This window comes from Pan paniscus, chromosome 6, assembly GCF_029289425.2.
Source record: "Pan paniscus chromosome 6, NHGRI_mPanPan1-v2.0_pri, whole genome shotgun sequence".
Classification (NCBI taxonomy): Eukaryota; Metazoa; Chordata; class Mammalia; order Primates; family Hominidae; genus Pan; species Pan paniscus.
The window spans coordinates 178,828,939-178,844,231 of record NC_073255.2 but is presented as its reverse complement, the minus strand read 5'-3'; the positions used below and the strand labels follow the sequence as shown (position 1 = coordinate 178,844,231).

At 42.3% G+C, this 15,293-nt stretch overlaps 1 protein-coding gene across 2 annotated transcripts in view; it reads right to left on the bottom strand.

Annotated features, from left to right (window-relative positions):
- MGAM (maltase-glucoamylase) overlaps positions 1–15,293 on the bottom strand; it is a 109,526-nt gene that overhangs the window by 41,863 nt on the left and 52,370 nt on the right. The window contains exons 23-37 of one of the 2 annotated variants that reach the window (XM_034965120.4): positions 14,584–14,633; positions 14,003–14,170; positions 12,406–12,558; positions 11,873–12,073; positions 9,949–10,103; positions 9,131–9,299; positions 8,761–8,857; positions 7,913–8,025; positions 6,536–6,661; positions 5,264–5,392; positions 4,898–5,008; positions 4,505–4,567; positions 2,176–2,310; positions 1,290–1,377; positions 353–491 (exon numbers count right to left, since the gene is read on the bottom strand). In XM_034965120.4, the coding sequence (XP_034821011.1) occupies positions 353–491; positions 1,290–1,377; positions 2,176–2,310; positions 4,505–4,567; positions 4,898–5,008; positions 5,264–5,392; positions 6,536–6,661; positions 7,913–8,025; positions 8,761–8,857; positions 9,131–9,299; positions 9,949–10,103; positions 11,873–12,073; positions 12,406–12,558; positions 14,003–14,170; positions 14,584–14,633 (1,897 nt within the window). The remainder of the gene's footprint in view (positions 1–352; positions 492–1,289; positions 1,378–2,175; positions 2,311–4,504; positions 4,568–4,897; positions 5,009–5,263; positions 5,393–6,535; positions 6,662–7,912; positions 8,026–8,760; positions 8,858–9,130; positions 9,300–9,948; positions 10,104–11,872; positions 12,074–12,405; positions 12,559–14,002; positions 14,171–14,583; positions 14,634–15,293) is intronic. The other variant, XM_055115468.2, reaches the window with a different exon arrangement.

Sequence of the window (15,293 nt, the reverse complement as noted above, 5' to 3'; positions counted from 1 at the left end):
CGGGAGAGATGCCCAGTCCTCTGTGTTCCCTTCACCTCCTGTAACTAAAGCTATTGTTCCACTGGCTGCCCTGTGTGACCATTATGGTGTCTCCATGTGAGTCTTTCCCACTAGGATCATTAAGTTTTTCACTGGTGGGACCATGCCTTATTTAAATCTGTCCTCCTACTTTTAATCACAGGGCCTGGCTCCATGTCAAAGACTATTTGCTTAATTAATTAAGAATCATTACACAGTTATGAGAATCTTCTTAATCCTTAGAAATGGAATGAAAGGAAAACTAGGGTAGCTATGTCAGTCACTGGCAATCCCTACAGGTTGTGACAGCTGGAGAAGGGAGACAGACACTCACTCGTATGTGGGTCTGGTCTGGGACCACCCGTACAGGTTGTGCACATTGTAGTGCTGCACCGGGGAGCCATCTGGGAGGATCTGCTGACTCTCCATGCAAAGGGTCTTGCTGCTCAGGCCCCTGTCCCTAGACTCCAAATCTGAGGAGGAAGAACTGGTGAGGTGAAATCCAGCCTGGATTCTGTTTCTCCCTGACCTCTCTTCAAGGGATTGGGCCCTGGATCTTAAGACTAACTTCAGTCCTGCCTGTATCCCTCTCCATCTCCCCAGAGACATGAGCACAGCGCCCCCAGCTCTCAGCTGCAATGGCGGCTCCAGTGTTTCCGACATCAAGTTCACTGAAGGAAGCAGAGGTGTCAGGAAGAACGTACAGCTGTCAAACACTACATGACAGGCTCTGATTTAGGCTTTTGACTTGCCAATTATTTCCATAATTCTATGAAGAAGATCTCATTATCTGTCTTTTACATTTTAGCAAACTGAGATTTGGAAATATCGCATAATCTGTGAAAAGTCACAAAACTCCTAGAGAGAACAATTTCTGGAGCCAAGATATGAACCCAATCATAATTCCAAAGCCCATCAACTCTATGATAAGGGGAAGCCAGTAATTTCCACTGACTGATGACACAAGAAATTCCTGTGATGGAATTCACACAAGCCTGAAAACTAAGAAACCCAGCTGTGAGAACCCTTTGTGCCATGAGCTCTGCTAAGTGCTTTCTGGACAAATTTCAATAAATTTGCTCAATGAATCTAGTCACTTGCACATGCCCGGCTGGGTAAAGCACATGCAGAGCTTTTGTCTCTGGTCCCCAGTAAACCACAGCAGCCATGAGGATGTGCCCTGAGCTGTGGGGTCACCCCTGGCCTCGGGCTCCTCCAGTGTAATCCTTCCAGTCGTGGCTCTGCCAGTCAAGGAGGCCAAGGCTTCTTACGTGGCATGTAGGGAGGGTGGTTCAGAGAGGCGTCCCTGCAGCCTGGAGAAACTGCCCCATTCACGAAGCTTGATGGTTCATTCATATCCTAGAAATGCCAAACACAGACATACCTCACTTTTTAAGATAATTACGTCCTGCCAATTCTGAGCCAAGGAAGCAGTGAATAAATTGTTCAACATCCAGTAATCCCTGTAGATGCCAGCCCTGGGAGCTTCATCAAATCCTGGTGAGAACTGGCTAGAAAGATTAATTCACTCCTACAGAACGACTGGCTAGAGGGGTAAAAAAATATATCTCTTTCAGGGTGGCTGTGAGGCAATCAAATTTCCAAGAAATTCCTAGTAAATTGCCTCCCAGGTTTTTTTTTTTGGTTTTGTTTTTCATTTTTTGAGACGGAGTTATGCTTGTTTCCCAGGCTGGAGTGCAATGGTGCGATCCTGGCTCACTGCAACCTCTGCCTCCTACGTTCAAGTGATTCTCCTCCCTCAGCTACCCAAATAGCTGGAATTATAGGCATGTGCCACCATGCACAACTAATTTTGTATTTTTAGTAGAGACGGAGTTTCTCCATGTTGGTCAGGCTGGTCTCAAACTCCCAACCTCAGGTTATCAGCCCACCTCAGCCTCCCAAAGTGCTGGGATTACGGGCGTGAACCACCACGCCTGGTCCGGCCTCAGATGTTTTACAGTAGGAGCATCAGGTCTGGTAGAAGGTGTGAGGGCTATCAGGGCTGTCCCTCTCCTGAGAGGAGGAAGTGTCTGATATGTCCAAAGTCTTCCTTGGACAAGGACTATCCTCTTAACTGAAGGTCAGTGGTACATATACTTAGGCACACAAAGATAGACAAGAGCCACTGGTACACAGAGACACACACACACTTACAATCCACATGCCATCAAACTTCAAGCTCCTCTCTGGATTCTGTGGATTGTTGTATAGTTCTTCTATTTCCCTCTTCCACCACTTGCCAGTTGAATTACGGAAAAAGTCTGGGAAGGCCACATAAGCTCGATATAGCTATAAAAAAGAAATATAATTTCTTTGTCCCACACAAATATAGAAGACAGCAAACAGGCACTTACTGAGAATGCAACTCACACAAATACTTCAACTGCATGGTGACAGACAGCCTGAACAGGGCCTAAATAATGTTATTAACTTATTAGAGAAATGTAGAATGAGAGGAGAAATTAGTGCAATTTGCACACCTTCCCAGCATTTGGAAAACATCCAAAAACTGTTCTCTTCATATACACGTGGATGATGACAATCAGTGACCCGAACTAGTGACCTCATGCACTCGATGCCCAACCCTCAACGTCAGTCCTGCCATTTCCTATGCACTCCTCAAAGACAAAGCCAGGGAGAGACTGCAGACATGAGATGCATGGTAATAGGTTAGGAAGAAACACCCAGGGACTCCCTCCTATGTCATTCCCACTGAGAGAGGGGAGGAAGGAATAAGATTACATTTCCGGATATTAGACAAGTACGCCTCAGTGTTTTCTACAATTTCGGAATCACATGACAACTACAGCTGTATGTAACATAAATTGAGAGGACTTAAAGAGGATGCATCAACTTCCCTTTATTTTCCTCTACCCTCAAATAATAAAAGCAGTGTTTTTACTTTAACCTGAAAGAAAGATTCAAGATACATCTTTTTAACTACATTGTAGATTTTTGAGAGTAAGAAGTTTGTTTTATATCCTTCTGAGTGATATTTATATTGCCCACAATGCTCAGCTTAGAACCTGGGATAAAATACATACTCAGTGTTTAACAGTGGGTTCACACCACTTAGAAGCAGCAAGGAAATGTCCATCAATTTTAATATACTCATGTTGTTTGTTATGGAACATTACAGTCCTTTGTTTGTCTCAGTAAATAGCCTCCTCTATGATAATCACACCATTGTAAGAGTTAAAGAGCTAAAGAATGCTGGTGAGGAGGGTGGGGAAGGCAACAGAAACAGGACTTGGTCTAGGGGAGCTCCAGTTCTTATACACCACAGATAAAAGGCAGGTAGGAACCCACATGTCTAGAAAAAGGGCAGAAAAAAGAACATAAGAAAACAGGAACAGATCGGCCTACATGGGTCTGGCTGTCAAGCATGTGAGAAGACAGTGGGTCACATCACAGAGAATCTTGAGAGAAGTGGGCATGCCAGGGATGCCTTTTGTTAGGAAATGGAGGTAGAAACCAGGAAACCCGACAAAGAGAACCTTTCACCAGAAACTGAGAGCTCCAGATCAGGCAGGGTTAGAAACAATGGGATAGGTGGGGGTTGGAGAATTAGAATAAAGAGATTATCAGCCACAGCTGAGTCAGAATTCTATCCCATACGGGGTACACGTAGGGAACCTGGCCAGCCGTGAGGTAGGAACTTCCCTAAGTACTGCTCGGATGACCCTTTCCAACTTCATAAAAATGTTCTGCCGTTCTCCAAGGTGCTGCCTTTGCCTGTCCATATTCAACTCTTGCCTTGTGGCTTCTGCCTTCACTTTCTCCACTCTCCTGTAAGGAGCCATGTATTCATTCAAGCAAGAAATGCTTAGTCAATCGGGAAAAAAATTCAGGTCCAGGAGCATGGACTACTTGGATCCATTACAAGCAACAAACCGTCCCCAGGAGAGAGCAAGTTTTACAATAAGGCTGGAAACTGACAGGTAAAAGCAAAGTTGAGAAACCCAAGGAATGGTGGGGCTCGGGGCAGGACTCATAAGTATGAAGATGGAGACACCTGTTCATGGGGGAAAAAAGAAAGATATACAAAGAAAATGACCTAGTCAGTCTTCGAGGGTTGAAGACTGTTTAAAAGGGATAACCAAGGCAACAACAGTAAGTATACCAGTTCAGAGAAAAGATGGCACTTCTAGGAGGTATGGCCTAGTGGGAATTTCTTGGGCCTTTGGAATCTGACAGCCTTGGAATTGAAATCACCACTCTGTCACCTAAAACTGTGAACAAATAATTTAAGCTCTCTGGTCTTAAATTCCAAGGATAATAATACATAGCTACATCCCAGTGGCCAGTAAAGTATTACTACATATAAAGTAATAGGCATACAGACTGACACCCAAGACACATCCCCTAAGTGTTTCTCCCTTGCCAAGCCCATGTCCACGGTACAGGTATGTCCACATTCCCAGGAACAGCTGCCCCTGCCTACAAACCCTGACTCCACCCACATTTACAAACACCCTTTTACCTCCACTTGGCTGTCCCAGTCTAGAGACCCATTCACAACAACATCAGGAAAATCAGGCCAGACCTATGGAGAGAAACACGTTCAGTAGCAATGCACTAGACAATTTCCCTTACATAGTATTTCCTAATAAATTATTATACAAACCATGCTCCTAGGAGCAATAATACTTTGACTATCACATAGGATTGACATAAAAGAAAAGTGAATTCCATAACACGTTACATTACCTTAAAAGTCGTTAATTGTATCAACAAATATTGGTTGAGAAAAGGAGAGCTTCTGACCTCAGAGCCCAAATAGAAAAGGCCAAAAATAACATACACTGGCGTGTGACCCACCAACAGTGACCCACCCTCAGGCTGGGGACTAGTGCATCATCGCTTAGGATTATACCTTTCCCCAGACAATGTCTCCATCATTTGGGTACTTGATGAAGACGTCATCCTCCACGCCCCGAGTGAAGGCAGGATAGGGCTGTGTCTCATTGCCAGAAATGGCTGGATCCTGAAATCAAAGCATAAGTCAGTTGGGGAAATCAAAGCCACAGAATGAGGAGAAACAGAATGCAGGAGAACTCCTCCAGGGTGAACTCGCTGGCTTCTACCTGCACGGTAGAGTTTCTGTGAGTCCTGGGAAATACACCTTTCTTACTGCACTTCAATTTATCTACTTGCAACATGGAAATAAAGTATAACTCTGACTCCACCAAAGCCCATACCTGCTCCCAAAGAGACCGCACACATTCACATCAGGACTAACCAGAATGAGGATGACCCGCATCCCATCAGCCTTCATGCGATTGATCAGAGCTGGAAACCCAGCAAACTTGGGGCTGAGGGTGAAGTCCAGCTGCCGCTCCATGTAGTCGATGTCTGAGTACTGCACGTCCTGCGGGAGGACATGGGGAGCTGAGAGGCTGCTGCTGTACACGCCCAAGCTTTATAGGAGAACAACCCTCCACCACCCACGGTGGAATTCCAGACAGCTTCTTGTTGATGCTTTCAAATCCCAGCTCTGCCATTTGTTAGGTACAGGTGCTGGGAAATACACTTAATTTTTAACATGTTCAGTGATAAGATAGAAAAAAAATCGAAGTCAGCACAAGCTAGGATGAGAATGTGTCTCTAGCATGGCTATTCTGAGGATAAGAGAAAACACTGGTTTGGAAAGTGCTTTGTAAACTCCCACTATCAGGAGTGATGGTGATGCCCTCCCCCAAGAGGCTGCCCCTGGTATCAGTGGTTCATGTTTAGGAAAAATACTGTTAATTATCCAGGACTAATAGTAAATCTACTACAAAACAAAGCAAAGATGTATAGTTGCTTTGGAATACCGAATCTTGAGGGTAATCATACACTACATTCTTCCTGAGACTGTAATATTGCATTTCACTATCCACTAATGGAAACACTACATTCCACTAATGGAACAACTGTAAACAATAGAAAAGTGGGATAAAATTAAATATGTGATGGTTCATGGGATCAATTCTCTGATGACTGGGTCCCCTCCCATCCTCCACTGAAGGATAAGGTTTATTTCCATATGTATGTCCTCTGGAAACCCATCCCAGGATCTGTTTAATCCATCTGTTATTAGCTCAGAGCTGATGCAGGAACTGAGGTTGTATTCACATATACAATTGTCTGATTGATTTGTGGTTAGTCTTTTCAAGAATTCAGTAAAAGAACTGTGGGATATTCTTTATTCTTATGAAACCAAGGACTTTTTTGACTACATGTTTTGAAGTCAAGTGAAAGAAATGGAAGGAAGCATGGGAGAGCAGAAAGAGCCCTGGAGCCAGCCTATCTCCCACTCTGGCGAGTCATGGTGAGTCTTGAGCTGTCATCTCTGGAAGATGGAAACAAGTGCCCTTACCTATATTACTGTGCTGGGGTGAGGCTAACTGTGATATTGTCTGAAAAAGAACATTATGTCTTTATGGAATCCCACAAACATTAGACAAATGAACCCAGACACAGAGGCACCTGGCTTAGTTTTGAAACTCCAGAGCCATGACTGAGAACGTACATAAGGGATCTGGGCAGCCACCATCTCATCATACAAGCTGGCGATCTCAGAGTCGTTCTGGTATCCATAGCGACACAGCTGGAACCCCAAAGACCAGTAAGGTACCATCACAGGCCGGCCAATCAACTAGAAAATAGACAGAAAATATTAGTCTTCAGAACAGAGACACCACATTGAAGTTTTACATCAAGTAATAAGAATATTTTTCTGTGCCCCAAGCTAGTCAACTAACTAATTGAAATCCAGACCAAAACTGACAGGATATAGAGCCACTAGGATACTTAGAGAAAGCTTTCTGCTAGACTTGAGCTCCTTCTTAAAAATTACAGAAAATCTGATGTTACGCTATTCCTAGAGACACTGTAGGTAACTGGCTAAGAAACCCAGAATCAGAGACAAATGCCTGGCTTAGTATACAGGCTCCAATCCTGCTAGCTGTGTGACCTTGGGCAAAAATTAAGTCATCTCTTAGTGCTTCAGTTTCTTCATCTGTAAATAACGGATAATAATAGCATCTGCCTGATAGTGTTTCTGTGAGGCATGAATGAGTTAATATGTGTGAAGTGCTCTAACATGCAGCAAGTGATAAATCAGTGATGCGCACTTGCTAGTATGTAAGTGTCTGTTGTTGCTGCCACGACCACCATGGTCATCATCACCATCATCACCACCACCATCATCACTATTTTCACCATCACCCCCAGTACCATGATCGTGCCCCCACCACCATCATTACCATTATCATTACCCTTCACTACCATCACCACCACTCCCCACCACCACCCCAACCACCATCCCCACCATCACCACTATCACCACAACCACTATCACCAACATCACACTCCTCACACCACCTCACTGTCACCACCACTACCACCACCACCATAACCAACACCACCATCATCATTACCATCACTACCACAAACACCATCGTCAGCCCCACCCTTGTCACCATCACCACCACTACCACCGTCATCATCACCAACATACCCATTACCACCACCCCCACCACTATCATCACCATCACCAACACCACTACTACCACCACCATCATTATCACCATTCCCACATCACTATCACCACGGTCAGCCCCTACTGCCATCATCACCATATAACCACAAATAACACCAACATCACACTACTATCACTACCAGCACCACCACTAGTACCACTATAACTTCTGCTATTCTGCAATGCTTACAGAGGCTATAAATGTAATGATAATTAGAATGTATTTATTTTTTCTCATTCTATAATCTCTCTCCAAGAAAGACCAATATTTCCAGTTATCAACTGAGAGTTATACTAATCAATGTGGACTCTGGCACCCAGAATGTGCTGTATAAGTACTTGATAAACAATTGGATTTCTCCCTACCTCAGTGTACTGCTGGGTGACAAGCTCTGGAGTCGGCCCCAAGAACACATAAAAGTCCAGAACTCCCCCTGTGGTGCGGTATGTCAAGGCAGGCAGGGGCTGGAACGTCACATCTGAAAATAAAGAAAAATGCTAAGCCACATGGACACCCTCCATGTCATGAATCACCCCTGAAATCCACACATTCTCCATCTTCCTGCACCCTCCCTATCATAGAGTAGTAAGAGCAGGCATTTTCTATCATACTCACACAGAACTGAAGAAGATCAATGGAAGTCTACAGGTCCCATTCCTGGGTTTGATTCTCTTTAGGGTACTTTACTATATTTTATCATTTTACTCTTATAAAATTATTATTTTTTACATTTCAAGTTTTATGTTAGATAAAGAGATACATGTTCAGGTTCCTTACATGGGAATATTGCATGATGCTGAGGTTTGGGGTATGGATCCCTCACCCAGACAGTGAGCAGAGTACCCAATGGGTAATTTTCCAACATACCATACACCCTCAATACCCCCAGACTAACTTCTCTGACCCATAGTTTTACCCTAATTCAAATTATATAACTGGCTCTCACGAGCTGACCTCCAGGATATTTGGGACCCATGTGGTGTTACTATCCCTTCTTATGTGATTTTTACCAAAATGAGAGTTGGGTTAAATCTTCTTATCACATGATATTAGATTGAAATAAACAGAAAGGCTAAACACAAAGAAAAAATAAACAGCAGTGCCCGTAAAATGAAGATTTTGACTTCAAGGAACAGTTAGGCTAAACACATTGTAAATTGACTCAGGCATGATTGGTATCCCCCCAAAATAAGGGAGGTGCTGATGGCCTTACCCATGGCATTGCTGTTCAGCAGGAGCACTCCATGGGCACTGCCGTCCTCCTCCAGCCCCATGTAGTAGGGGTGGACACCATAGGAATTCTTCTTGTACTGGAGAGTCATGGGAAGAAGCAGTAGGAGTTTTAGAGACATTATGCCTGAGAAAGAAACTCAACAAAAATGTGTTTGCTAACATGGCTCTAGTTTTCTCCATGAAACTAGACACATAAACTAAACACATGAAACAAAGGAGCCTGAGAATTGGCCCACTTGCCTAAAAGCAGAATGTGATGACCAAGTGGAGTTTGGGAAGATGAAGCCCAAAGCCTGAGCAGTGTGGGTGGAGAGAAGCAGAGACACAGATCCCAAATGCTCTGTCCTTACCCCTGGGGGCTGGTCTCGGGAGAACATCCCCCAAGTGTGCCACTCCAAGTCTCTCCTATAGGACCTGTGCTCAGTTTCCCCAAAGCCATAGAGGTACTTGGAGGGAAGACGGGTGGAGATGCGGATAAACATGTCACTGAAGGTGAAGCCAAGGAGCTGAGAGTCCCAACTGAAACACAAAAAGGCAGATTTGAAACAGAAAATGAGCTTTTATCTCTGTTTCCAGCAGGTGACTTTTCAAGGACAACAGAACACTTGATTCCTACCAAGAAGCTGTTCATATCCCAAACAAAACTGAAACTCAATTTGATTAAAATATCATAGATATCCTCGCTAAAAGCTGAGGAGTTATTCATCATTCTTCTGTTTCCCTCTGTCACTGCCTCCTTTCAGTGGTCCTCCATAATACAAATCCAAGCACTCCTCATCATCACAGCTGGGACCGCTCCACACCAGCACTGCCTTCCATCCTTGCACCCCTCAGTCCATTTTCTACATAGCACTCAAAGTGATATTTACTTATTATTTGTTGTCATGAGAAGAGAAACCTCAGCTGTCTATAAGGAGCAGCACCTAATCTAGAGAAGGCACCCCATAAACATTTGTTGGATGAATCCTCAGGCACGTTCAACTCCTTCAGTATTTATTTCCAGAATGCTAAAGATTTCCTGTAAGAATAGGTCTGAAGGAAACAACTCATCCATGGATCTGGAAGTGGACAATGTGATGTTTTGAACCAGGATACATCCAAGGACAATGGACCTGGCAGCGAAGGCGCAGGTAGCCATCAACTCTGAGTCACACTAGAAGCCACTCACATTATAGTGCCTGTACTCTTCCGGCGAATTTCAATCCCAAATGGATTCTTCTTAATGAGCACATCATAGAGTTGACCCTCAGGGGTGCTGGATGGCATGCTGGGTATGTTCAGAGGGACTGGAACTTCATACCGATTGTTGTTGGGATCATAAATCTAGGCCAGAGGAAATCAATTTTAGGCAACAATACTACTCTTGAAACCTATACCCTTAGCAGAACCTTTTTGATTTTTGGACAGAAAGTTCAGATGCTATGTTTCTATCTTCTTTATGATATCTGAGATTTAATTAATATATCAGATAACAATGTCACATTTAACATTTTTCTGTGATTTCTCATTATTAAGGCCTCTATTACCTTGATAAACTCAATGGGACATTGGTGCTGACTTGGAAAATCATTCCGGAATCAGTGTGGTATTTATGAATATGTTACTTGTTATTTTCTGTGGGTATATGAGTATATATAAATACCTTAAAATCATTATGAGTTCAAAAAATAACCTGTCTCCCCAAAATGAAATCTATTTGATTAAAATAATTAGAATGTCCTTGCTGAAAGTGGTATCTAAACTGATTCATGAGTACCTACTACATCCCCTGCCTGACACTGCACAAGACACTAGGGATGTGAGCTCAATAAGGCAGTGTTATGGTTTTACGAAATTCACATGCGAATAAGAAGTCAAAGAGAGCAGCTCACAACACCTGGGTGATGTGTGCTAAGGGAGAGCTATGTAGAAGTGCTGTGAGATTCTAGGGAAGGAAATGCCTAACATTGTTTCTGGGAGACTGAGATGGTCTCATGGGAGAAATACAGTCTAGAGTATTAAAAGCTTGGTAGTCATTAACCAAACAAAGAAAGGAGATCAAGTCATTCTGGTGAAGAATAACAACCACGAAGGCAGAGAGAATTAAAGTGGGCCAGAAAGAGGCACATATTTTGGAAAGAGCTACTCTACGGTCAAGAGGTAGAGTAGGCAATGGTTAAGGCTAGAACTCCAAGGAAGTTCATTCACTTCAAACCCATTAGGTGCCTAAAACATGCTAGTGTTAAAAGGAGGGTACAAACATACAAGAGATTCTTCCCTGCATTAGAGGATGAACAAGAACTCAGAAGTCGGGTTGATGTCAGATTGTAAAGAATCTTTCAGGCAATGTGACAATGTCCTGACCACTTTCACTTACTCTGTCAATAACATTACAGCACTATCGGCCAGGCTCTGTAGATTTCAGAAGCACAAACAGGAAAGGGCACATTCCTGTCCTTGAGAAGCTTAGTTTAATAGAAAAATAGACATAACAGCTAGTCCATCCCTAGTCCTTAAATGCAATTAAATTCTGGAAAGAAATGAAATTACTGCACATTGATGGCCATTTTACAGAAATCTCAAATTCAGCATCCCAAACTGAACATATCATCTTACATTGATCAAGCACAAACTTTTTCAGTATTCCTATTTGAGTTAATGTCAGCACCATCCATATTAAGATGCAAGATACCAACACGGTCATCATTCTTGATTTTCCCTCTCCATTGTCACCTGCTTGCAATCGAGCACTAGATCCTGTAACCCAACTTTCTCAACCTCAGACGGGTCCACTATTCTCCACCTGCATTCCACTGTCTAGTCCAAACCTAATCCCTCAACTGACCTGCCTAACTGGTAGCCTCCCAAGTTGTCTCTCCGTACCCACTCTTGCTCTCCCAACCATTTTCCTAACAGTAGCCACAGTAATCTTTTCCAAATGAAAATTAGGGCAGGTCTCATTGTTCCCTCAATGATTTCTCAATGCTCTCTGGATAATGATATAGTCTGTTGTAGCACGATTAACTTATTTTAGGGTTCTGTGATCCAGACCAATAAAAGTTAATGGAACTGAAAAGGGTCTAATCACTACCTGATACATGTACTGTGTTTACCTTGAACTGCAGCATTTCATTCTTATGGTAAGTGACATCCAGGCGAAGGGGGTTCACGGGTGTGGAGGGGAAAGCATTGGCATAAATGGAAGACTTTAAGGAGATGTCAGCTGTGGCCCCATGGGAATTATACTGAACATCACTGACAGAGTATAGGTCGTTGACAAAATAGCAAAAAGGGACTCCAGAAGAATTGGATGCCTGAAAAGTAAGGCCAAAGTCATAGATCAGCACAGCATGTGGTCTTAAAGTTCTCTAACCTAAACAGGGTTAGTAAAGTCATATGATGATAAAACTAGCCCATCACTTATCACTTGGCAATAACATAAATTTCAATTCCTTGTCTCCAAGCAAAATATTCATCTTAAGAAGTTTCGCACATGTCCCCACCTACTTGTCACATCCAGATCCTGTCCCTTAGGAAGTTCTTTCTATGGGTTTTAAGTAGTTATGTAAGTGCCACTGCTATGCTTAAGAAACTACAGATTAGGTGTGGAGATTCTCATGCACACGAACCCCATCAGCACGGTTACCTCCCAGATACAGCCACGGGCAGTGCAGTTTTCTGCAGAAGCACCATTCTCATCAGGGTAACAGTCTATTTTTTCTTCATCCCTTATCTTTATGCTCCATTCCACTGTGTATGCTTCTCCCAGGAGAAGATCGATATCTGTGATAATGGCAACCTGTAGAAATGTGGAAATCATAAGGAAATTCATCTTTAGGAGACAGGCTTTGCAAGACCTGAGGGTTTTTTTTCGATAAAAAAAATAGAAATTAGACCAGACTTTCAAACATCCAAGCAACATATGACTTTAGCTTATAAGAAGAGAACTGAACATTGGGAGAATCTATTTAGCAGCAACAGGTCAAATGTCTCCCCTCTAGCACAATCTTGTACATAGCATAATGAAAACAGTTAGGTCAAATAAAACCTGTTGTGATCACCCCTTATTCTTTTCTACCCTGACTCCTCTTAGCCCACTGTGAGATGACACACGATGTCATCCTAAAGTGAGCTGATCCTCTTGCTCTCCAATGCCCAAACCAGTATCACCCATTGGCGTGGAGTGGTAGAAAGAACACAGCAATAAGAATCATATGACCTGGTTATCATGCTCACATTTCTGTAGAATGTTGGACAAATGATTTCTTTTTTTAATTTTTAATTTTAATGGGTATATAGTAGGTATGCATATTTATGGGTTATATGAAATATGTTGATTCAGGCATACAGGGCATAATAATCACATCAGGGTAAGTCAGGTATTCTGTTTCATTTCTTTGGGTTTCAATTTCAGCAACGGCAAATTTGAAAAGTTGAAAAAAACATTATATTTCTTTCTATTTCTAACATCCCAGCATGTTCATTTCTCTAAGCCCAAAGACTCCAATTCTGAAACCTTCCTTGAATACCATTAGTTCAAAGATTTAATATTTTTCTAAATAGTTTTCTTATCTTGACACTTCTTTAAACAACACTTCCCAAGTTAAAGTTCTCACTTGTCTGGAGTACAAAGATCACATTCTAAAGATTATCATCCTTCTCCTAGTCTCCTCCCAATCTAAACCATCTTGTACTTCCCTGTTCTACTAACCCCCAGCCCCCACTCCCACTCCCAACAATGCTCACACACAGTAGCACAGCCTTCATTCAAGGATCAATATGAGACTGCTTGAGAATTAAATCAAGTTGGTAACTAAGACCTCCAAAACCTGACCACAAGTTTCCTATCCAAACTGGCCTTTTTCAAATACCAAATCTTATTTGTGCTAGTCATACAAAATTCACAGTCTAATAATGTCAGGCTATTCCCCACTTTCCAACTTTGCTGTTCCTGGGTCTCATCATAATTATTCTATTTTTGGGAAAAGCAAGTGAAACCAGCTAGAAAGACGGGAACACTGATAGGCAGAGATGGGAATCAGAAGAAAAATACCCAACTCATTCTAGCTCTGGCCACCTCATTTTTTTCCCCAAAAAAGGCATCAAAGGTGTCCTCTCACTTCCCCAAAACAGGCCTCAAAGGTGCCCTGGTCCTTCAGGGGTATATGCAAACTTGGCAAGAAGGAACATCACGATGCTATGGAGAATTCTCAATGTACCATCTCAAGAAAATGGGTTTTTACCTTCAGGTTAGAATCATAAGTGACTGTAGGAGAAGTCTGACTTGGGACACCATTGTGTTTCACCGTAACATTGCTTGGTTCCTCCGTCCCAAGAATTTTAATCTCATTGAATGCTAAATTATTGGGGTCCTTGTAGGTTAATTGTGAAATATTCACCTCCAAGTGGTTCTGCAAAACAATTAAGTCCAAGTATGCATAAAGGTATGCCTGTAATACACAGATTCTCAAGTCACTCAAATATTCCATTCCAGACCAGATACCCCCCACTGCCATGAGTGCCTCTCTGCTTTCTCTACTAGTGTCTGCTCAAGAAGTACAACATTATTTTGATAATCCTCTAATTTAAAACAATCATAAAAACACATGGGCATTTAAAAACTGTGTTCAGAAACACTAGCTGCTATATTAATGCCTCCTTTTGAAAACATCGATGAAATCATAAATAGAAATGTACTCACCTATTGTCAATAATGCATATAAAGTTACAAATATAATCACACATATACAATATACACAAGCACAGATGTGCTAATGGTCAGTCCAAAGCCCACACCTAAGATTCATAGAAATATGCTACTCACTTGAGTGACAGAAAACTCACATAAAAGATACACTTTATTGGCCACAGTATCTGCAAGTGAGAGAAAGACAAGTCAGATTCTGGCCTGCCCACCACAGAAGAACAGATTTCACCCTACCACTCCTTTCAGCTATGCCTTGAGGTCACACATAGCAGTTTTCCTTTTCCTTATGGATGAATAATTTTCAATTGTATATGTGTATCACATTTCTTTATTCATTCATTCATCAATGTATAATTAGATTGTTTCTATATCTTGGTTGTTGCACATAATGCTGTAATGAACGTGGGAGTGACTGTATCTCTTAAAGATACTGGTTTCATGTCCTCTGGATATACACCCAGAAGTGGGATTTCATGGGATTGTATGGAAGTTCTGTTAATTTTTTGAGGAACATGCATACTATTTTCCATAACGGTTGTAACAATTTACATTCCCACCAACAGTCTACAAAAATTCCATTTTCTCCACATCCTCGCCAGCACTTATCTCTTATCTTTTTTATTAATTCCATGCTAACAGGTGTGAGGTGGTAGCTCACTGTAATTTTTTGTTTGCATACCTGTGTCATTTACTGATGTTGAGCGTCTTTTCACATGCCAGTTAGCCACTTGTATGTCTTCCTTGGAAAAACATCTGTTCAGGTCCTTCACCCACTTTTTAATTGGGTCATTTGATCTTTTGCTACTGAGTTGCATGAGTTCCTTATT